The 22,667-nt window shown below is 36.7% G+C and overlaps 1 protein-coding gene and 1 long non-coding RNA gene across 2 annotated transcripts; one reads left to right on the top strand and one right to left on the bottom strand.

The window, feature by feature from the left end:
* Nucleotides 1-848: 848 nt before the first annotated feature.
* On the bottom strand, nucleotides 849-21,364 carry LOC105380151 (dynein regulatory complex protein 1). The gene is made up of 15 exons (XM_048625658.1): nucleotides 20,979-21,364; nucleotides 20,439-20,626; nucleotides 19,790-20,025; nucleotides 19,264-19,470; nucleotides 18,821-18,988; nucleotides 18,355-18,567; nucleotides 17,769-17,937; nucleotides 17,063-17,181; nucleotides 16,840-16,965; nucleotides 16,300-16,422; nucleotides 15,940-15,979; nucleotides 15,773-15,857; nucleotides 15,353-15,429; nucleotides 15,038-15,151; nucleotides 849-955 (listed from the first exon to the last, which is right to left on the bottom strand). The coding sequence occupies exons 1-15, from the start codon at nucleotides 21,113-21,115 to the stop codon at nucleotides 849-851; spliced, it is 2,109 nt and encodes a 702-aa protein (XP_048481615.1). The 5' UTR covers nucleotides 21,116-21,364.
* Nucleotides 5,683-7,317, top strand: LOC119692604. Its single transcript, XR_007266599.1, has 3 exons — nucleotides 5,683-5,973; nucleotides 6,808-6,885; nucleotides 7,180-7,317. It is a non-coding gene; the product is annotated as an uncharacterized LOC119692604 (long non-coding RNA).
* Nucleotides 21,365-22,667: the final 1,303 nt, after the last annotated feature.

The following is a 22,667-nucleotide window of genomic DNA, read 5'->3' as shown; positions in this document are numbered from 1 at the left end:
GATTTAATATACATATATAAAACACTCAAATAGGCGGTAGTTTCTTGACCTCCTCGCACGGGGCTACAAATCTATCACCCCCAGCTGTCATGTACTTGGGCAGCACCCCGGGTAAATCAGGCAGGGTGCCGCGGACTAGTCGTCGGAGGGCTGCGTTGCGCTGCCGCAGAAGCACTACTTCATCGTGGAGACGGTCGCGATCTGGGAAGATATTTAAGGACGCATTTTCAAAAATTATCTCTTCAATTTTAGGTATTGAGTCGTATTACTACATATGCACGGGACATGGTGTGAAACCCGGGCGGATTGACTTGGCACCTGTCGCCGCAGCATGGCTCTGTCACGACATATAAATAAACGTAACTAGGTATATCGCGTTTCGTCACAAACGGCACGTGGTGTTAAAATCAATTAATCTACGGCATACCATGCTATGACCTTGCATAGAGAATAAACGCATTTTACTTGCGGCCGCACTATAATAGCGGATCGTGCCGTGGGAAGTGTTATAGCAGTCCTTGTACTTCGGAGTAGCTAGCCTACCTTTTATTACTTGCGGGCTAGGTACCTTGCAATATCCCCAGGTAGTTATTAAGTCCGCTGAGCATGCCGTCCCAGAAGCGGTCCTTCTCAGGTGGAACCAAGTTCCTCCACTGTGCCCAGTACTGCTCTATCTCATCCTTCTTCAGCTTACGGGATGGAGAGCTGAAGTCTGGGGGCTTTAGGTCTTCCCTGTAATTATTGACACAAATGCAATGCAGTAATGCAATGGAGCTATTGCGGATGCACCCTAACCTCTATATCTATACCATAGACGGCTGTATTCTTAGTTGATATTGATATTTAACTTACATCATATTGTTAAGTTCTTGTTTCTCTGGAGGCATGAACACAGTGACGAATTCGCCCAGCGCCGTCAGTACTTGCATGGGCTCTATCTCCAAACAATGACCCACTGTAACAAAACATTATAATAATTATGTACATTAGAAAGTATAGTTTGATTGTCCTGTAATGTCCTAGCCCAGTGATAGATACATCTGTACCCTCACAAGCGTTCTCTTAGCTGTAGGTTAGGTACTATCCTCAGCAACTGCCTTATTTTCCGTATAATAATAATAATATAGCCATTTATTTCCAAATTATCTACAGTTATTCTTCAATAACATAGTTTGCAAATCATAATATTAAATTAACATGCATTTTACTTAAGGCTGTCACTCAAGCCAGAAGAAAATTGCAAATTTACAGCCATGTTAAAATTGACGAATTAGATGCTGGCATTGCTGGGGTGAATGGTGATCTCGACGAGATACTTAGGTGGTCACAGAACTTTGGCATTTCCGTCAACCCCAAAAAGTGTCAGTCCATAATTGTAGGTAGTTCTAGACTTTTATCCTGTCTGGACTATACCACTGTACCTCCAGTTAAATTTGACGGGCGTGTGGTACCTTACTCACCAACTGTTATTGACCTAGGACTGACTATCGATCAACACCTGAGTTGGGAGCAACAGTTGGACAAGGTGTCTCGCAAAGTGTATGCTTCTCTCCACTCCATGCTTCGCCTTAAAAACTTTCTTCCTCAACACACGAAATTAGCATTAGTCAACTCACTGCTCCTACCGATCCTGGACTACGCGGATGTGTGTTATTTGGATTTGACCGAGGCACTTCTCAATAAGCTTGAACGCTTATTGAACACCTGTATCCGTTTCGTTTTTGGGCTACGTAAATATGATCACGTGTCCCAATACCGCGCACAGCTAAAATGGCTCCCCATCCGAGATCGTAGAAATCTACGGATTCTATGTCTCCTCTTTTCTGTCCTCCACGAGCCAAATACTCCCCCTTACCTTAAGTCCATGTTCAACTTTCTTTCTGACACTCACACTCGTCATCTCCGTTCCTCCCATAATCATCTATTAGCACTACCCTCTTTCCATTCTGGTTTCATGTCAGACTCTTTCGCTGTCACCGCTGTGCGCCTATGGAATAATCTTCCCGAGAACATTAGGAAAGCTCCTTCCCGCAATGTCTTCAAGCGACTAACCCGTGCTCATTATCTCAGCAAGTTAGATAAGGGGTAGCAATAAAACGAGTGACTGTAAATTACAGTTCTAAGTGTCAAAATTAATTAATTTGGGTTATAGAATTACTAAGTGAGCGACTGACTGCGAGTGACGAGAAATCAACAGAACAGCAACTTACAAACATTAATTTGAGTTACTTAAAATACAAAATGAGCAGCTTCATAATATTTGAGCGACCTAATATTTGTTTGAGTGTCAACGTTACGTCCTGCATTTTTTTCAATATTTGGCAAATGTATTTTTTATACTGAGCGGCATTTTATCTTAAATGAAGTGTTTCGAATACAAAAACCACTTTGAAAAATACACTAATGAGCAGAGTATAATGAGCTCACGTTTAAAAAATAAAAATAATATGAAATAACTATTTGAAGAAACACTATTCTATTAGTTGAGAAATTTTATTATTGAAATATAAGGGTAATTAAATAAAACAATGTACTCCATAAAAATAAAGTAATATGCATGCATTTATTTCAATAAAATGAACAAAAATTAAAATAAGACGCTTTAGTCAACTAAAAAAAAACTTCTTATTAATGCTAAGAAACATTGATAGGTATGAGGAGCCCTACTACTCATCGTCACTGGTAAATAAGTGCGGGCTTGGACTTATTGGGCGGCCTCGTTTTCTTTTTTGTCCAATGGGTATCATTTTTGCTACCAGTGGTGGTGTTGTTAGTTTGAGCCGAATTGCTAGCCCCAAAACGTGTTTGCATACATATCTATTGAAAAATTCGGGACAGTTGCACGATCCTTTTTGCCAGTGCATTTAAAAATCTGTAGTTTTCATTAAAAAGCGTATCAAAATAAAAAACATAAGGCCTCAAATAGAATATCAGTAACCAATAATCATTAATAAAGCAGCATACAAAACTTTGCTCAAAGTGAACTTTTTAGTAGTTCGCTAAGTATAACCTCACTTAGAAAAATCGAATATATCCTAATATTGAAGTTGCCCTCTCTGTATTTTCAGTCGCTCACTTAGTAATTAAGTCGCTCGGATAAAATTTTAATATCTGAAATGGATTTATCACAGTCCACTTTTTGTAAGCTCGTTCTGGATTTTATTATAAATCAATATTCGTCGTCAGTTTAGTTAATTTTTCGCTTACTCAAATTCATACCGCTCAAGTTATTAAAACAGTATGTCATCATCAGTCGCAAAGTTTTTTTTTGTTCGCTCGTTTTATAATTCCCCTTAGATAAGTAGCATTTTCTTGTACCTCTTTGAATATTATAATTTTGTATGTATTATTGTATATATATATTTATTTTATAGTATTATTAGTAATTTATAGAATGTATATTTTATGTATATCTATTAAGTTAATTATCAAGTGACTTTATTTTGTTTTTGCTTTTTCAATTTAGTAACTACTTTCTTTTTTTTGCACCTTTCTACTAGTTTTTCTGTACCTCCTGTAGGTTGGCTGGTAGAAAATGCTTTTAGCATTAAGTCCACCTTTTGTACACTTATATTTCATATTTGTGCAATAAAGTATCAAATAAATAAATAAATAAAATCAGAATCTGTCAAATCTAGTGAGGGGAGGTTGAGGTATGCGGGGCGTTCTACGGACAATGACATGAAATTTCAACATAGTACTCGAAAACATAAAAGTGAAGACATGCCACTTTGTTAAAAATATACTAAGTACTAATCTTCGAAGTGGAACTTCGATGGTACTAATATCCTATTGTTTTGTACGTGATACGAGAACATTAATTTTTAATTGAAAGTACTTTTAATATTTAATATACTTACTTACCTACCTAATCAATTATATGTAAGTATAGCTGACATGACTGAGCTGTTTGCATTGTAAATATTTGCATGATTATGATTAATTGTTTGGCAATAATTCTTTAAACTAATGTCAATGTATGTAAAACTTATGATTGAATAAAGGCTTTATTATTATTATTATAGCTGACATGGGAGCTGAGTTTAAATTGTACAGGGCCTCTGTAGTGTGCATTGTTAATCGTCTAGCAATTAATAAAAGTGCAGTTAAAACAAATAATCAACATATTATTATAATTCAAGCGTATGATACAGTCCCGCTTCGCTTCATTCTGAACAACTTTACTTCTACGACTTTTGGAAAAAAAAAAAAAAAACAAGTCAAGAATATTTTATTGCTGTCAAAGTACAAACGTACCTAACAAAATACATATCAAAATCATAAATGTATGTATACCATTTTCCAGAACCAATGATATGGGGGACGTTTTCATGACGTTTTGAGTTTGGCAATTTTAGAGATGTCCGAGAGTAAAATTCTATCGATTTGTACCTATCGATATTTGTACGGGTCTATTTGTATGTGTCAGATTAAACACCAACATTGATGATCAGTTGTTCATCTTGCAAACAATCTATCCGAGCCAAATAGTCACAGTCCTGTAATATAATTCTTTTTGTTCTATCAACCAAACTCAAATGAATTACAAACTTACGACATTCCGAGTTTAAAACAGCCTTTCTCGGCATTTTGACAAAAATAACAAACAAAATGACGAAAAACAGACCGAAATTTCGAAAAACAACAATAGGATAATAAAACCATAAATTAAACTTTACTCAAATTATACGAAGGATATGAACTACATGAAGGTAGATTATTAATAAAATATATTAAAATTGTTATTATTCTGAGAGGCAGCATGAGAGAGATATGCACTCTGATTAAAAACATCATAGTTTGTTTTAAAGCTGTTGATGAGAAAGTAAGTAAGAAATACTAAATACCTACTTACTATAATACCTACAATGTAAAAAATTATAATATTTTATCGATTTCAGAACGTCGACTTTGATGTGTCCCGTCTCTAGTACGTTCCATTTTACCAAAGTATGTACTCAAGAAATATATATTATCAGTGGTCGTTGTCAATAAAATGACAGATTTTGCAATAGTATTCATGCGTTAAATGGAAAATTTTAAAGTGTCACCCATATCATTGGTTCTGGAAAATGGTATAGTATACAAGAAAATAAAGCGTGTTAGTGAGATAATTAAGTAATACCATTAATAAAAAAATATTATTATTATTAATTATTTCTATGCTCGGATTCCTTATTCCAAGGAAAAACTAATTTCGCAACACACCCCCCGCGGCAACGCGCGGCGCGCGCTAAAATGAAAAAAAAAAACACTTATTGCACCTATGGTTTATAATTTTAAAATTTTCATCACTAATCCTACCTATTTGTTTTCGAAAATAATTCTTTAAAACTGGATATTTTCCTTTGTAAATTAAAAGTACTTAATTAAGATAGTATAAATTATAGTTTTTTGTCTTATTTCAAAGTATATTCTGTAAATATTTTTTTTCTTATTGAGTTAGTTTAGTTTGTGTTTATTAGGTCCCTAAGTACTAATTGTAAATAAAAAAATACAAGAACAAAATATAAAATGCCAAAACGCAAAAGTAAAACAAGAATGAAGCAAGGAAAACAATTGTAAGTTTGTACATCTTCTCTCTTTGTATCAGTTACGGTTTTTGTCAGTTAAGTTTTTCAATCATCAGCCCGTAATCGACCACTGCTGGGCATAGGCCTTTCCCAAGGAGCGCTACAACAGCCAGTCCTCGGCCATCCTCACCCAGCCACTACCGGCCAGCGAGCCGGAGGGCGACCCACGCTACGTTTGCCTGTTCCTCCGTGATTATGATGATCGGTGAAACTGATGATGAAGTCCAGAGTTTACCTCTGAGATATAGTAATTAAAGGCAAATATAACATCAAAAGACAAATATAATGTTAGTGACGTCCTCCATTTAATTAATTTTATTATTTTAAGGATGGAGAAAAAACATGGCTGCCCATCTACTGTGGCGGTAGCGCCTCGCCAATCAGAAGATGAAAATGATGAGTATGTTACTACTTATTTTATGTTTAGGTCGCAAACCATGCATTATGTATTTTGACGTTCTCAAGTTGGTAGATAGCCCAGGCACCCACTTAGGTAGGTTACCGACATCAAAATTCATACTGTTGACCTACAACTCAGTATGAACTCTGAAACTAATATAAACTTACTTACTATAAATATAGAAAAAAAAGCGATTCAATTTTTCGTAGCGTGTCGGTGAAAAACACTACAGCTGGACTTGGGTTCTTCACGGTGGTTACTGGTTAGGTAAATTGTTACTTAATCCAGTCTGATTATCTGTCACCCTATTAGTCGCTGACTGCGACAAGGTTATAATAAAATGTGTTTGACATTACTTCAAAAATACATATAACTTTAATAAAATTCTGACAAATAAGTGATAGACGCGTCTTGTATATAGGGCCACAAACTTATCTGTTCCGGTGACAGTTCATGTAAATCTCTTATATTTCTTATTTCTATTATAGATTTAAAGTTTGCCCATAGTGCTAATTTGCCCTTGCGGTTTTAATAAATCCTTCTAATCTATATCAATATACAATTAATTGGTCAGTAATGAGAAATAGATAAATTTAGTTCGCTCTCACCGGAACAGATAAATTTGTGTCACTGTACATACCTATATGCAATGATTTATGGCAAGAGACTTTTTTTTATTTTTACTTTACCTATTTCTCTAACAAGAAGATAAGCCTGTGCAATAAATAAGAGTAAGCAATTATTTTAGGACAAAAAAGAACATCTTTCGTAATTTTTGACAGATACAAACAGCATTTTTTATGGCAAACATTGAATATTTTATTTCATTTTAAGGTCGAAGAGGAGACGTATTCAAATTACAGCAACGTGTTCAACCTTTCCATCAAAGCACGAAGAGCATGAAAATGTTAAGTGAGTATTAAAAACGCGTAAGTTATAAATTTATTTACATACCTAATTATCAATAAACTAGCTGCCTTAAAAAGTTATCCCGTGGGAATTCCGCGATAAAAAGTACCCTATGTGTTAATCCAGGGTGTCAGCTAACTCCATACCAAATTTCATTTAAATCGGTTAAGCCGTTTCGACGTGAAGAAGTAACAAACATACACACATACGTACGTACACACACACATACTCACCAACTTTCGCCAAATAATATTAGTAGGATTATCTAACAATTTATCATGGAGGCATTTTTCACAGGCATTCGAAGTCACCGAGTCAATTATTAGAAGGCTCTACAAATGAAGAAAATAATATGTTACTGGTAAAAAAAATATTTTTATGATTTTAAATGTTGTAGGTACAACAGGGTGTTGCAAAAGTGTCATTCTTAACAAAGTTTTGTTCTACGTAATTTGTAAATAAGTGAATTACAAAATAACTCTTAATGAAAAAAAGCCACGTGACCAACAAAGTTTGTATGGAAACGCACCTTTTTCCGTTAATTTCAATATTGTTATGACTGACCCCCAAACTCATTTGGGCTTACTATTAGGGCGTGCAAAACCGGTTAACCGGTTTTTCCGAAAACCGGTTAACCGGACAATATTTCACGGTTTTTCATAACCGGTTTTGAGAGTTCAAAACCGGAAACCGAAAACCGGGTTTTCACCGGTTTTGATCGTATTTTTATATACTTTTTTACATACATTAGAAGCTGAACCCATAAACTCTAAAAATAAAAGAATTTGTATATCGGTTGGCACACTGATGGACACTAGATTCATGGTGAAACTCATAAAAAAGCACTAAAATATTGTATGGAAATTGAGTGACGATTTTCTGGTGCACATGCCGGCACTCTGCCTAGGCGCAGTAAAGCAAACACGACGTCAGTGACCGATGTGTGCGTGTGAGTTCACACTTTTTGCTGTATGAAAACTTATTGCTGTGTGAAAAAAAGGTACTCTGGGTGCACATAATTATAACGTTGAAATCTTGCCCAATAAAGCACAACAAGGTGGTCTTCATACAAACTCTAGGTAAAACAGGACTGCATTGACCGTTGTTGAAAATATATTTAGGCCAAGTGCGGGGACTGCATTCGACGTTATGGACTTTTTTCATGAAGTGTTGAGGACTTCAAATCAAATGCAGTCGTGTCCATCAATGAGTTAGGCTTTCTTTCGTTGCGTTGATATGAACAAATCTGTAATACATCAAAAAAACATTCATCATCTTACTGCTACTATAGAGTGGTCGTAAGAATCAGACGATAAATGTTTTTTTTTTCAAAATCTGCCTGTATGTTTAAAATATACAATTATTGATGATAACAGAACGATATAAAAACACCATTAAGGTGCCACACACTTTTTGTAGATGTGATAACAGTAAGTACTATGATAATTCTTATTTAACTTTTTTCCTGTTCACTAAATTATTAATTTGTCATATGGTTGATTAAAAACAGATGAGTATATCATAAAAAATGTTTTATTCGTATGTTTTGTGGATATCTCTATCTAAGAATATGGGTCCCTTGTTTAATTAGTACTGTATGACAAAAAATATATAAGTAATATCAAAACCGGTGAAAAACCGGTTAACCGGTTTTGAGGCTGAAAACCGAAAATTCAAAACCGGTTTTGAAAACCTTCCGGTTTTGCACGCCCTACTTACTATATTTATATTTCTGAAACGCTGTATAAGTGTAATATAATAATAATAATTTATTTAATAATAATTTATTTAATGAATTAAAAAACACAGATTTTAAGCCTAGTTACAGTCACTTAAAACTAAGTTTTAATATCTAGGTAGTTAAAGTAATTATCTTACTTATACAAGTTATCATTTGTATGTTAACAGGACTTAAAATTTATAATAATAACTACTCACCCCTGATACCTGAACTAGGTGTTAACCTGTATCTCAGGCACCAGGTTTCTTCCAACAGGTGCATAAACAGAAGCTACCAATTACAAATTTATAAATGATAATATGTTTTTGTAATTAAGTTGACAAGGAAAAGGACAGCAAGTAATCATCAAAGCATAGTAGGTGCAAATTATAGTATAGGTATAAGTATTATATAATATTATAAGAGGTTTACGTTGGTAAAAAGTTTTATTTGACTATAACCAGAATATTCTCAGTACTGTCATAATTTAAGTCATTCAACCATGCAAACAAAGTTTTTTTACATTCTCTTCTCGTAAGGTCGTGTATTTTCAGCACGAGATTAATTTTGTTATAAAGGAATGTACCCATAAAAGGGAAAAATCTATTGGCAAAACTGGTTTTACGTGATTCAGGGTAAGGAAATAAAAAAGGTCTTCTCCTGTGTTGGGTCAAATCTTTATTATAGCATATGAGTGAGTGTTTCCTAAGAATAGTTTGAGAGATAAATAGTTGTCGAACGCTCAATACTTTGCAGGATTTGTAGAGTTCAATCGTTGGGAAAGTAAATGGACGAAATGTACTAACCTTCAGTATAGCTCTAACAGCTCTCTCAAGATTTAAAAGAGTAGTCTTATATGTACCACCCCATGTTGTTATACAATATAAAATTAAAGACTGACATAGTGCGTAGTATACGGTTTTAATGACAGTAAACTTAGCAACGTGACGCAAGTTTTTGAAAATGTAAATAAGTTTGCGCACTTTGGAAGTCAAAAACTGTACATGGTCTTTAAAGTTGAGGTGTTTATCAATAATTACGCCCAGGTACTTGATATTGTCCGTTCTCAATAGAGATTTACAGTGGCATACAATATCATTATTATTGTTTTTGCAAGAGTGCGCTATCAGTTCTCCACGATCTGGTTGGGTAAGACCAGAGATGGAGAAGGTGATGTACTTAGTCTTGTCCGCATTTAGTGTCAGCACATTTTCATTTAACCAGTTACAGACTATATTAAAACCGGTTTGGGCCAGATGAAAAACCTCCTCCCAGGTGTCAGAGTTAAAACTTAAAACTGTATCATCCGCAAAAGATGAGACTCTGCCTTTGTACAATTTAAGTCGGCTGAGGTCATTTATGTACACCAAAAATAGGGTAGGACCTAAAATACTCCCCTGGGGTATACCGTAGGATACGGGGAGGGCGCTACTGATGAAATTGCCTATTTTCACACATTGAGATCGATGAGAGAGGTAGTCGCGTAATAAAAAGAGCTGGGTACCCCTTACACCGAGTGACTCCAACTTGTTTAGTAAGAGCGGGATAGAGACTGTGTCAAACGCCTTGGCCAAATCAAGGAAGATAGAGAGGCATTTAATATTTAATATATCAACCATGATGCCGAAACTACATGTGCAGCATGGTATATCTAAGCCCGAAACTAAAATCAGAATTTGGAAATTCACAAAAAAAAACGTGACCAACAAAGTTTCTATGAAAATTTAATATTTTTTTTCGCGAATTTTGAAATTCTGATTTCAGTTTCGGGCTTAGATATACCATGCTGTACATGTAGGTTTCGGCTTAGTATACCCTTTTTGCAACACCTTGTATACTGCATTCATTCATATTTGGCACAAAAGGTAAACAATCTTTGTGTATATTTTTAACTGACTGAATGGCGTAGTGGTTAGTGACCCTGACTACTGAGCCGAAGGTCCCGGGTTCGATTCCCGGCTGGGGCAGATATTTGTTTAAACACAGATATTTGTTCTCGGGTCTTGGATGTGCCCGTAAAATGGCAATAGGCTCGCCCCCTATTACATTGGGACTTAAAACAACACTGGCGAAAAGTGGGTGCAGCAATGCACCTCTGCCTACCCCGCATGGGCGTACATTAGTACAAGGCGTTATTTATTTTATTTATTTATAAACACTTTATTGTATAATAATAAAAACAGTTACAAAAATGGACTTAAAAGTAGTAAGTATATACAGAGGCGGGCTTATTGCCAAGAAGCAATTTCTTCCAACCAACCTTTGTTTGGTGGAAAACTAAAGTTTTTAAACTCCTTTAATACAATAAAGAGCTATACAAAAACAATGTGGAAAGAACCTAAACTAAAACATATCTAAGATAAAAACGAAAAATACAAACTAACTACCTACAGTATTGTGCAAATTAATGTGAACACGAGTGAAAATTTGAAAAAAATACATTTATTAGTTCTAAAATAAAAAAACCGAGTTATATTAATACAATTTAAGTTGTTTTAATAGAAAATGTGTCCTCCCTGGTTTTTATAACTTCATCAACACGTTTTGGCATAGAATCGACAAGGTTTTAACAGTTTTCTGATATTTACCGGTCTAAAAAACTTGTATGAATTACAGCCTCAATCATTTTAGTTTTTCTTGTGCAATCCGTTTTACGAAGTCTAACTTTCATGATGGCCCACTTATTTTCAATGGGATTAAGTGCCGATGAGTTCTCTGGCCATCCAAAGGCATGATATCTTGTTGTCTCTGAAATATTTAAGCATAATCGTGGACACGTGGAATGGAGCCGAATTTTGTTGAAAAACGTATTGACCGTTATCATCAAATTTTCTTAGTTGAACTTTTAATCTCCGTTCTAGAAAGTCACTGTATTTTAGCGAGTCCATCATCCTTTCGATGGGCACAAGTCATTCGGTACCTATATAATAAAAACAGCCCCAAACTAAGAAAAGTTGATGCTAACGGTCAATAAGTTTTTCAACAAAATTCGGCTCCATTCTACGTGTCCACGATTATGCTCAAATATTTCAAGGACAACAAGATATCATGCCTTTGGATGGCCAGAGAACTCACCGGCACTTAATCCCATTGAAAATAAGTGGGCCATCATGAAAGTTAGACTTCGTAAAACGGATTGCACAAGAAAAACTAAAATGATTGAGGCTGTAATTCATACAAGTTTTTTCATGCCTTGTGTTGTGGTCAAGTTGGTCCCCGCCTGCGATACTTTCCATTAACATTAGGGCTTGTTTTCATCTTTTTAGCGTGCAGTCGGGTTTTTTGTTTGTTTACAATTATATTTTTTTATTTGTAACTTTTTAGTTGTTTTTATTTTATGAAATTTTATGTCAGTAGTCGGATTTTAGTTTGTGAACATTTTTTATTTCAATAATTTTGGTGTTGTGATTTAAATACCTACAATATGCATATTTTTGTAATGTGCTAATCAAGCCCTTTCATTTGATACCACACAAGGCATAGTTGGATTTTTTTTTCTTTTTCGATCATCACTTTATGTCCTCTAGAGGGCGCTATATACATTTTAATGTAACGTCACATAGCCTATAACCATCGCGCAATCAATACGCTTCTAACGATACCTCATACATCAAAATCTATCAAGTCGTTTAGGCTACAGGAGGGAACAAAGAAACACACAAACATACATACATACAAACATACAATCGAAAAACATTACCCTCCTCCTTCGGCAGTCGGGTAAATACAGATAACGCATTTGACTTGAAGGAGACTTTATTTATTTACTTATACAATTTATTTTTTACTTATTTTAAATTTAATTACCATTTTCTATTTCTTTCCTAATTGTTAATGCCTTTTTTGTCGCTAACAGTTCAAGAGTTTTTTTGTTCATTATATTTACATATTGAAGGGGTTGTGCTTGTATGGATAGCTAGATTTTTTTATTAATTGCTTGCCCTAAGTTGCACTTAAGCGTTTTTTTGCAAAGCTTGTTTAATCGTTTTGTTTTTTATATAATATTTTTTTCTTAAATTTTTAGCCGTAGTAAATTATTTTTCAACATCCTGTATTGTACAGAGTACTTACCAGGTCTTAAAATAAAAGTTTGACAAAATTTCATTTTTTTTTCTTATACAATACATTTTGTATTTCAGATATATTATGTACTTACTTACTTTTCAACACCCTGTATTGTTTAGCACACACAAACATTTAAGTAAAATAAACTTCAATTATTTGCATTAACCGATAACACCTATACCTACATAATTAAATTGCAATTATCCAATAAAAGTTTGACATTACATAGTTCAGTGCATTTTTTATTTAAAATATACCTATATTAATATCAACAGAAAATTAACTCCTAAGCACGAAGCGATAATGATCACCGTGGTATGAAGGGGTCGCGGCAGCCGGGGCGAACGCGACCTAACCTCCTTTGAATATTACGTACGTAGATATAGCCCTCAGAATATTAACAGGTTCTACCTTTTTTGGCATAAGATTTATTTGCCTAATCTCGTATTGCATAGTAACGTTTGGTCAAAGTCTCGTTACGCCGAAAATCGTATGGCATAAATCTCGTTTAGTAAAAAGTTATTTCGCATAACATTGTTTAGCCTAATAATGGTATGGCCAAATCTTGAATAGCCTAATAATGCTATGGCATAGGTTTATTAGGTTTATACAAAGTAATAATATTCGTTTGGCTTTAACTTTGACGGAGCGTCTCCCTACATAGCGCAAACTGGTGCCTTGTATTGTTTCCGCTGTTTGGAAAACGCTCCGCTCCGCTTCGCTGCGCTCCGCTTTGGTTTTGATGAACATGTGCACCTAACACGCTCCTCCTCGCTTTGCTCGTCGTCGCACCTATTTTTAGGTTTCGATCTCATGGGGTTTGTAATAATTATATTGGTCGTTAACTTTCGATTTTTTGATCATACAATATCGTGATTTTCGGGATGTAGGAGAAAAATACCACAATTTGTACATTTACTACATACTTAATATATTATTTATTAAGATAACATTACGAGAAACAAGATTATACATAGGTATAGACGAACATAAATTTGAGCAAACGAAACTTAGGTGTTTAAAGATTGTGCCTAAAGAGTTTTAGACGAAACGAGCCTTATGCCACATAAGTCTTGGCAAAGTGATGGTTCGGCCAAAAAAGTTTAGACCATACGAGTTATGCGAAATGAGTTTTGGTCAATAAAGATTATGCGAGATGAGCGGAACCCATATTAACAGGCTCGCGCTTTGGTATACTGCATTGACCTCATAGATCTTATTCGGAGAAGCTAATAAGTGTCATTGTCATTATTAATATTGCTTACCTTTATCTATGCATCTGTAACTCTATAGTAAAAAATGTAAACAAATCCAAAAGCCGAAATGTTTTCTAAGAATTTTCGGCTTTTCTCCATCTAAAATGACCAGAAAATATACTTTTCATAGCAAATGCATATGTATTATAATATTTGTAGTCATCATTTGTTGATTTAATCAGTTTTTGTGAAATATTTGATAAAAAATAAAATGGCGTGGGTATCGCTCCTAACAGGCCGCCACCAGGGCGACGACTGAAGAAATCTGAAATCTGTCACGGTTTCATCATTTTTAAACCGGAATTTATTAGTTTTTTGTAAAAAAAGTTGACTTCTGGTCCATTAAATCCAACTCTTTAAGGTAACTTTGTAAAGAATTTAATTACCTACACATACATATAAGATTCCATGAAAATGAGCTCTCTGATTTCGAGGGTTTTTTCATAATAAGTCGAAAAATGGCAAGAGACATGGTGTGTTTGCATTTTTTTTTAACATACTTATTATAATCCTGCACCAATTTCTAAGCAACTAACATGTTCAGTATACCCTCTGCTACAATATATATTTTTATCAATGTGATAGAAGCTACCGTTTTTCCAATCTAATCAAGTATATCAAGCCGACTTTAGCATTTTAGCTTTAGGGATCCTCTTAAATAATTAATGTTATAAACTCTATAATTTTATACATGCACTTTACTTTATATATTTTGAATATTTAATTAAATAATTGTTATTTATTGAAAAATAATTTGGTCACCCATTGCTGGGTAAAGGCCTCCGCCATGTCTTTCCAGTGTCCCCGTTGCCTTGCTTGCCTTTGCCAAGTGTTGCCTGCTACTCTGATAATGTCGTCGACCCATCGTCTCTTCTGTCGACCCCGTGATCTTGGGTTGTCCCTTGGGTACCAGTTTAGTTTAGTATTTTCCGTAGCTCAGTATTAAATAATTTCATAATGCTATATTATTCTTCTTGCTTCAGGACTTTCAAGATTATGTTTGCCTCAATGTGATCTTTACAAACCTATGATAACTAAAATAATTTTACAGATAGGTACCATTAAAAAATTACAAAAGTGATAACAACATACTGAGACACTTAATAATACATACTAGGACACATGTAGGGGCTGGTGTAGTCGTCGGCGACGGGGGCAGCGGCGACGGTGACGCCGCGGCGCCGCGCGCCCAGCGAGCCCAGCGACGGCGACTGAAGGTACTGGTCCACTGTTGGGGGTAGAAAACATGGATTTGTTACAAAAATAAAAATATATACAGGTTGTTGCAAAAAGGGTATACTAAGCCCGAAAATAAAGTCAGAATGTCAAAATTCGCGAAAGAGTTTGTCTTTTGTGACGTAACAAAGATGGCGGAAATGATCTAGAGATCATTGACTTGAATAAGATTCTTTCGATGATGGAGGTTTACCGTTACAGTCGCCAACCTTCTGCAAGATCTCATCCGCTTCCAACAAGAGCTCTTGATCCGAGTGCGTCAAGTCTGACCTGAAATATACAAAAGTCTAAGAATGTACTTATATAGCGTCTTAAAACGTACAAACGCACAACCACTATATTTTATTCAAGAGAGCCAAGAACATAATACCAATTTTTCTTCGCGTAACTATATCCTACCTGGGATTCAAACCTAGTCCGTCTACTATAGGATAACCTGTACCTCCTGCGGGTTGACTGGCAGAAAATGCTTTTAGCGTTAAGTCCACCCTTTGTACTTTTATTGTAATATTTGTACAATAAAGAGTTAAATAATAATAAGATACGCGATGACGTAATAAAAAGTACCTACCTATACCTTACTTTAGGTGGATAAATTTAATTTAAATCATACCGATTTATGGCATGCATAGATCTTGAGTGACTGGCGGAGGCACTCCCGGGCCCGTGGCCGCGAGAGCGTAAAGAGGACTTATCACCTGAAATTAATTGTTAATAGTAATAAGCTTGAACATCTATTAGTACCTACCTATCAGGCATTTAAATTCCGTAACGACTCACCTCTAGAATGCTTCATAGAAGGCAGATCTTGGTCACTTGTCTGTAGGAAAAGTAAGATAGATAGGTAAGTATTATTATTGGTAAGTACATAGGGTTTATCGTAGCGTACTGTAGAACAACAACGTACTGTAACAAAGGTTGATGAAATTTTAGAATTTATCTAACCCTAAAGAGATCCTGCTAGCGGAGATTTAATGAGGCCTTATTTATAGCATAACCAGAAACGCTCCTTTAAAACGCACCAGGTGATTTAATTAGGCCTTATTTAGATATAGGTAACTAGAGATCGATGTGTACTACCTAACTATAGATACTTTTTTTTGTACCTATCCATATTGTATTCATAACCACAACACTTACCGCAGCAGTTGACTCAATCAGTTCCTCACTACTGTCGGCGCCGGAGCACGCGGGGCAAAACGCGTACTTGATGAAAGTGCGGCACAGCAGGCGTATGTCCTCCTCACTTCGTATCTCTAACGCCTGGGAATTTAAAGCGTCATCATCATCAGCCTATAGCAGTCCACTGCTGGATGTAGGCCTCTCCCAAATTTAAAGTATTTTAGAAATAAAAACAAAAAAATTAACAACGAAAGCGCTGAAAAGTTTCATTGGTGCTGGAAATGTCAATGTTGTAGGTACCCGACCTTATTGCATGGTATCTTTGCTACATCGATAACGGTGCCGTGCAGCAGACAATGTGGTGACAAAATATATTCTCTGGTAGGTACCATAGAATAACGAGTACTAGTACTAGTATATTCTAACGAGTACTAGTAGTATTCTATGCTGGTACCTACATTGCCATGAAGTGAAGTCAAAACATGTAGTCCTACATACGAATAAATACTGGTACTTAACTTTAGATTATGGTTTAAGTTAAAACGTAAAACATATTACCATAAATATAGCATCCAAGGTGCACAGGTTTCTAGAGCACTGATTGTATTTCTCGATCAGTGTAAATAGCCGATCTTCTATCAAGAACCCTGTGTTGTCTGCCACCAATCCCAATATGTGCCGAACCTGAAATTATTATGTCACCAATTTAGATATAACACTATCAGATAAAGAAGCTGTATGAAAATGGCGGTCGCTACAAACGATGTGTTATTTTACTTACCAGTCTGTCCTTACATTCGTTCTCTAAAGCATTGTTAGGATCGGGAATGGGTCCAAAATTTGCTTCAGGATTCGAAATTGCTTGCGAGATATTGGAAGCTTTCTTTTCTGACTCAGCATCTGAAACGGAATGAATTGACAGGTTAGGTAATGTAGGTAGTTTTTAAAAATATTATTCAATGGCGATTCCACAAGTAGGGGAAGTTCAGCAATATTTTGTCAACTTTTATTGAAAGACTTCTATTGAAAGTAGCTCCCTATTCTACCTAAGAATTTGACTTGTAGATACTTAGGTACATGTAGAGGTGGTCAAATTATGAAGTGCTAGAGGATTTCGGCATGACGGGTTACTAAAACGTCTAAGGATTATTCCATCACGCTGCGACGACCTTAGAAAACTAGCCGGTACCTACTGGCTGGAATCGGCTGGATGAGGTAGTCCGGAGACAGAGTGTTGTTGCACGCCTTGGTAGAGGCCTATGTCCAATTGTCCATCAGCCTTTGATCAGCGGATCATTACGGGTCTGATGACTGATGGATTAGGGTCCGTTCACACAGATTTACTCACATTGGAAATCATAACCTACAACCTACAACCCATCACGTCCCCACTGCTGGGGCTCGGGTCGAGGGTTTTAGGCCTAGTCCACCACAGTGGGCTAATGCGGGTTGGTGTTCTAAGTTTACAGCTCTACAAGTCCACATACCATGCTTCACTTTAAGCGGGCTGACGGGCGGGGGCGGCGGCGGCGGCGGCGCGGGCTCAGCCAGCACGTGCGCGTGTATCGCCACCTCGGCCTGCCGCAGCCGCCGTGCTAAGGACGAGCAGCGGGCGGCCGACATGCGCCACACTTGGCTGAACTTGTAGTCGTTTACCTGAGGAATGGTTGGAATAAAGTGAGTTATTATGAGCCCTACAAAAGACTGAAAAGCGGCGTGATGCGAATATATCTAGGTACGGTCAGGTGCAAAGAAACCTAACCCCCTCTCATACTAACAATGCTTCTGAGGGGGGTCAGGTTAATCTGCCCCTTACTGGTACCCAGCTGGTGGGATCTGATGGACGATAGCTGAAAACCTAATAACTGACCACACGCAGGTTGTCCCATGTTTTTGGCTTGGTGCAAAATAAAAAAACCCCGAAGCTAATTTAATTTTCTGTTCATTAGATATCCAGAGTCCATATATATATGCCGTACATAGAAATTTAAACAATGTTAACAACCGTTAGATTTACGTTTTGGTCATGGAAAGTATTTAGTATAACTAGTACTTAAGTATTTATTTGCTCACTTGAGAGAAATGATAAGACTTCTTCTCCAATTCATCCATGGCCTGCATCAGCTTGGATATTTCAGCATCAGCCCGCATTTCCTCTTGGACGCCATCTTGCGCCGCCTTGCGTATTTTCGCGCGCAAAGCATTCGCCACATCCGCCATCTTGTTCAACTTCCGCTTTTGTTGGGACCTCACGAAAACGTTCTCTTCTTCGCGTTTCTTCAATATCTAAGTATAAAAATATAAAGATAAAGATACATTTATTCGACACATATACAGCAACAACAACAAAAAGAAAAATACACAATTAAAGAAAAGATATACACATACAAAACAACAAGACCAAAAAAAAACAGTTTAGTAAACATAAACGAGTGGATATAAATCTAGGTATATAGTAAATACTAATTTCAACTATTTAGTAAATACTTCCTTATGACTATTAAAAATAAGTAGTTAAACTTATAAAAAACATACTAACTTGATAGTTATAGCCGATTTTCTCAGTATTGATGAGGCAGGTGGCCTTCATTTTCTCCAGCTCTTTCTGCAGTTCTTGTATCAAATGCTCCAGGTGTATTTTCGCTTCTCGATATTTCTCGTGGTGTTCCCACATTATCCTCTCAATCTCCTCTTTATGTTGTTCTAGCTGGAATAAGTCATAGTGTACTGCTTGTTATAATATAGGTAGTGGTATCTGTTCAGTTAATATGGACCTTTATTAAATAATAAACTACCGCTAAATGGGAATCCCCAGGATGGTCATGACATGGGCCCGTTATCGACATTCATAAACTAGTTTAATTCGCGCATTCCACTAATTAACAGTGCCCTATATATTTATAGCGAATCGGGATGTACCTAGTATTATTATCTACGTCGATAACGGACTCGTGCAGCGCTGAATACGCGTAACATCCATACCTGCTCCTCCTTAAACTCCATATGCGCAACTTCCTCCTTATCCCTCTGCTTATAAAGCGCCTCCCACCGCTTGTTATTATGATCCATCATGGCGTCCCGCTCGATGCTTATAGCTTGCTCTATCAGGCCGAGTTGCTGTTCGTAGGCCTTCTGCATCATAGAGAGCTGCTTCTCTATGCGTTCCGAGAGCTCTTTTATGTCTTGGTCCTGTAACGTTACGGAGGTCTTATTGTAGATAAAATAGGTAGGTGTAGGTACATGGTAGAATAGTAGAGGTGTGTATGAACCGACAGTAAATGACGTCAGTGGATTCTGTCTAAACTCAGAAGATACGAAACGATGAGGTTTTCCAAAACCAATTTATCGTCTAGTCGGGACATATCAATCACGCACCGGCTGTAGGTAGGCACTAGATGTTATGTAAACAACATAAATAGGATTAACTATAAGTACCTATCTACTGCTCTAATGCTGTCATTATGTATAGGTAGCCTATGCAAGTACATATTAAGCAATAGAAAATCACCTGCTTATCCAAATCCTCATAATATCCCACATCCATGTCCTTCAGAAACTCCTTTATATCACTAATAACTTGGTTCTTCCTCTCCAGAAGGTCATCGCACTTGGCTTTCTGTTCCTTCATGGCGGCGTCGATGTCTAGAGGGTCTTTCAGCTCGGACATCTCGCCCCAATGGCTGGTCACTGCTTCGTAATGTTCCTGCGCTTCCGTCGCTTCGTTCTCAATCCTCTCTAGTGCACCTTTAGAACAGTACAGAAGTCAGCTCTTAGCCGCCTAAGGAAAGGTCTGCTGTACGGTCAGTTTCATAAGTAGTTATTATTGAGTTTGACAAGGTACAAAAGTGTATATCTACCTATTTTATTCATGTTTCATTATACCTACCTCTAAAATCAGAGATGGTAAGTAGGTATACCTACTATAGGTATCTACAGTGACGGCGGCGGCGGCGCCGAGGAATAACTAGAGACTACCAGTACCTAAACGTAGCAAGGATATTATGAAATTATGATGGATATAAAGAAACTTTAGGGCAGGCAGAGGCATGTGAGTACCTACCTAAGTACCGCATCGCTGTATCTCTACCCTATTTCTGCCTATAGCACTCTTTCAGGCTCAACGGTTGAAGCGAAAATATCATCAAAATCCAACATACTCCTCATGCGATTGTTGAATATCGCCCGTCGGAAGACCTCGCGCTCGTCCGTGGTGACCTTGATGTTGGTGACGTTGCCAGCGCCCCCTAGCGTCAGCCGCTGCAACTCCTCGGCCGCCGCCGCCGTCGCCTGCTCTATGAGGCTCGGCTCTTCATCCGCAGCCGCGTCCTCTGGGGGCTGGTCAGCTCTGGAGTTGTAAGGCAATGAGTAAGGCCGAATGTGTAGTAGGTATTATGAAAGATAGATAGGTATTATGTTAGGCCATAACTAATTTGTGGTCACAAAACTTCAACATTGAGTTTTATAATGTACTTACTTAGTATCAATCATACTATAGTATCTACCTAACTGAAAAAAAGGCTTGTATTTACAAAGATTTCCTATAACCTTCTGTAAGTATAAAAACATGCCTGTAGATTCAATACTGCTACAAGATGACTAACTACCCCTGCCTGCACTACATACAAGTCGAATGTATCATTAGTTAGGTCCAAGTACATTAGGAAGTATCTAAATACTGACAATATAGTAAAACTTGCCTTTTAATAGCCTCTTGTCTCCTCTTGATCCTGAGAGCGCGGGCCTCCTTCCTTTCGGCAGGATCCTCCGACAGAACCTGAGGTTCCTTCGGTGCCAACACATCTTCCTCCTCTTCTACCAACAATCTATTACTCATTTTATAAAAAATATACTCTTGTAAGTTGTGTAGAAACCAAGCACTTTGTTTGCTAATCTAATGAAGCTGTCAGTCAATCGTTAATCATTTTGGTAACCAAGTATTGTTATTGCTGTATAGCGATTGCCATGGCTACCTAAAGCCGGATTCCTCAGAATAGTAACACCTGGCTTGAATACTGCATGCTTCTCCTTTTGATAAACAGTTCGTATTGTTTATCAAAATAATCATAGCACGTGCTTCACACGAAGGTACAGTTCTCCCATATTATAGTGCCACAATCTTATCTGTTCCGGTGGTCAAAATGTGCAACTAACGAAACGTCATTGTCAAAGGTCATTTCATACTCTGTGTGCGTTATTTGAGTTGTCAATTTCAATTGTTGTTATTTAATTTGTTTTGTGATTTTCTGGGTGAAATACTACCAAAAGCGCTGAATGTAATGCAAGAAAAGTAGTACTTTATATATTGGCTTTTATGTAGGAAGTATAACGTATTCAGGCGCCTTTAATTCCGTTTGAAAAATTGGAAGAACGAGTTGCAGCGGCTACAGGTTAGTGTTGCCAAATATGACGAATAATTTTACCCATATACTCCATGTAATTTTATGTAATATTTTCCAGAGAGGCCCGTGCCCCAGCAGTGGGGACGGGATGAGTCGTGATGATACTCGTGATGAAAAGTATATAATATTTATTTTTCTTTGATTACAGGTGTGATGACATGACATGATACTTTAAATCTTAGGCAGTATACCAAGAAGAATTTCGCGCACCTGCAGCGTTTTAGACGAAATAATGATGATTTATGACATGTCATTGTTTTCCCAACCAATCAAGAGTTGGCTGAAAGAAATTGCTTTTTGGCAATTAGCCTTTGGAAGGAGACCCGTGCCCCAGCAGTGGGGACGTGATGGGTCAAGATGATGATGATGATGTATTAGCCTTTGCACACTGTCTGAATTTATTTTAATTGTATGCTATTGTTTCTTGTTACTTTAGAAAATGTAAAATAAAGTGTTCAATAATAATAATAATAATAATACTTAATTAATTGTTTTTTTTAAGTCTATCTATCTCGTTATTCCCACGACCCACATATATTACCTATACCATTGTAATCTAGATTTAATCTCCTATATCAGGAGCAGAACATAATCAGAACTACACTGAAACAAATGTCGTTTGATATATATCCACTTTCATTTACTATCGACCCTATATTTTGATTTATCTACAGTACTATACTTATGAATGTACCTAATTATTACAATAGGTAATAGCAGAAATGCATTGTCGTTTAAACCAGAAATAGGCAAAATTTAATCGAAAGCAACACTGGATTCGATCACAGCGATGTCGCCACCGGAACAGATAAGATTGTGGCACTATAATAATGCGCATGCAAATCTTCGCAAACTGTCGTATTCCCGGAAACACCCGAATCAGTGCCTTAAACAAAGCACTTGCATTTTGATCCTTGTTCGAAAGAAATAGTAGTCAATATCATGTGACACATAATCGAAAACAATTTGGGCAGTCGGTGGCTGTCA

This window comes from Plutella xylostella, chromosome 3, assembly GCF_932276165.1.
Source record: "Plutella xylostella chromosome 3, ilPluXylo3.1, whole genome shotgun sequence".
Taxonomy (NCBI): domain Eukaryota; kingdom Metazoa; phylum Arthropoda; class Insecta; order Lepidoptera; family Plutellidae; genus Plutella; species Plutella xylostella.
The sequence above is the reverse complement of the archived record's forward strand: the minus strand, read 5'-3'. Positions and strand labels throughout refer to the sequence as shown.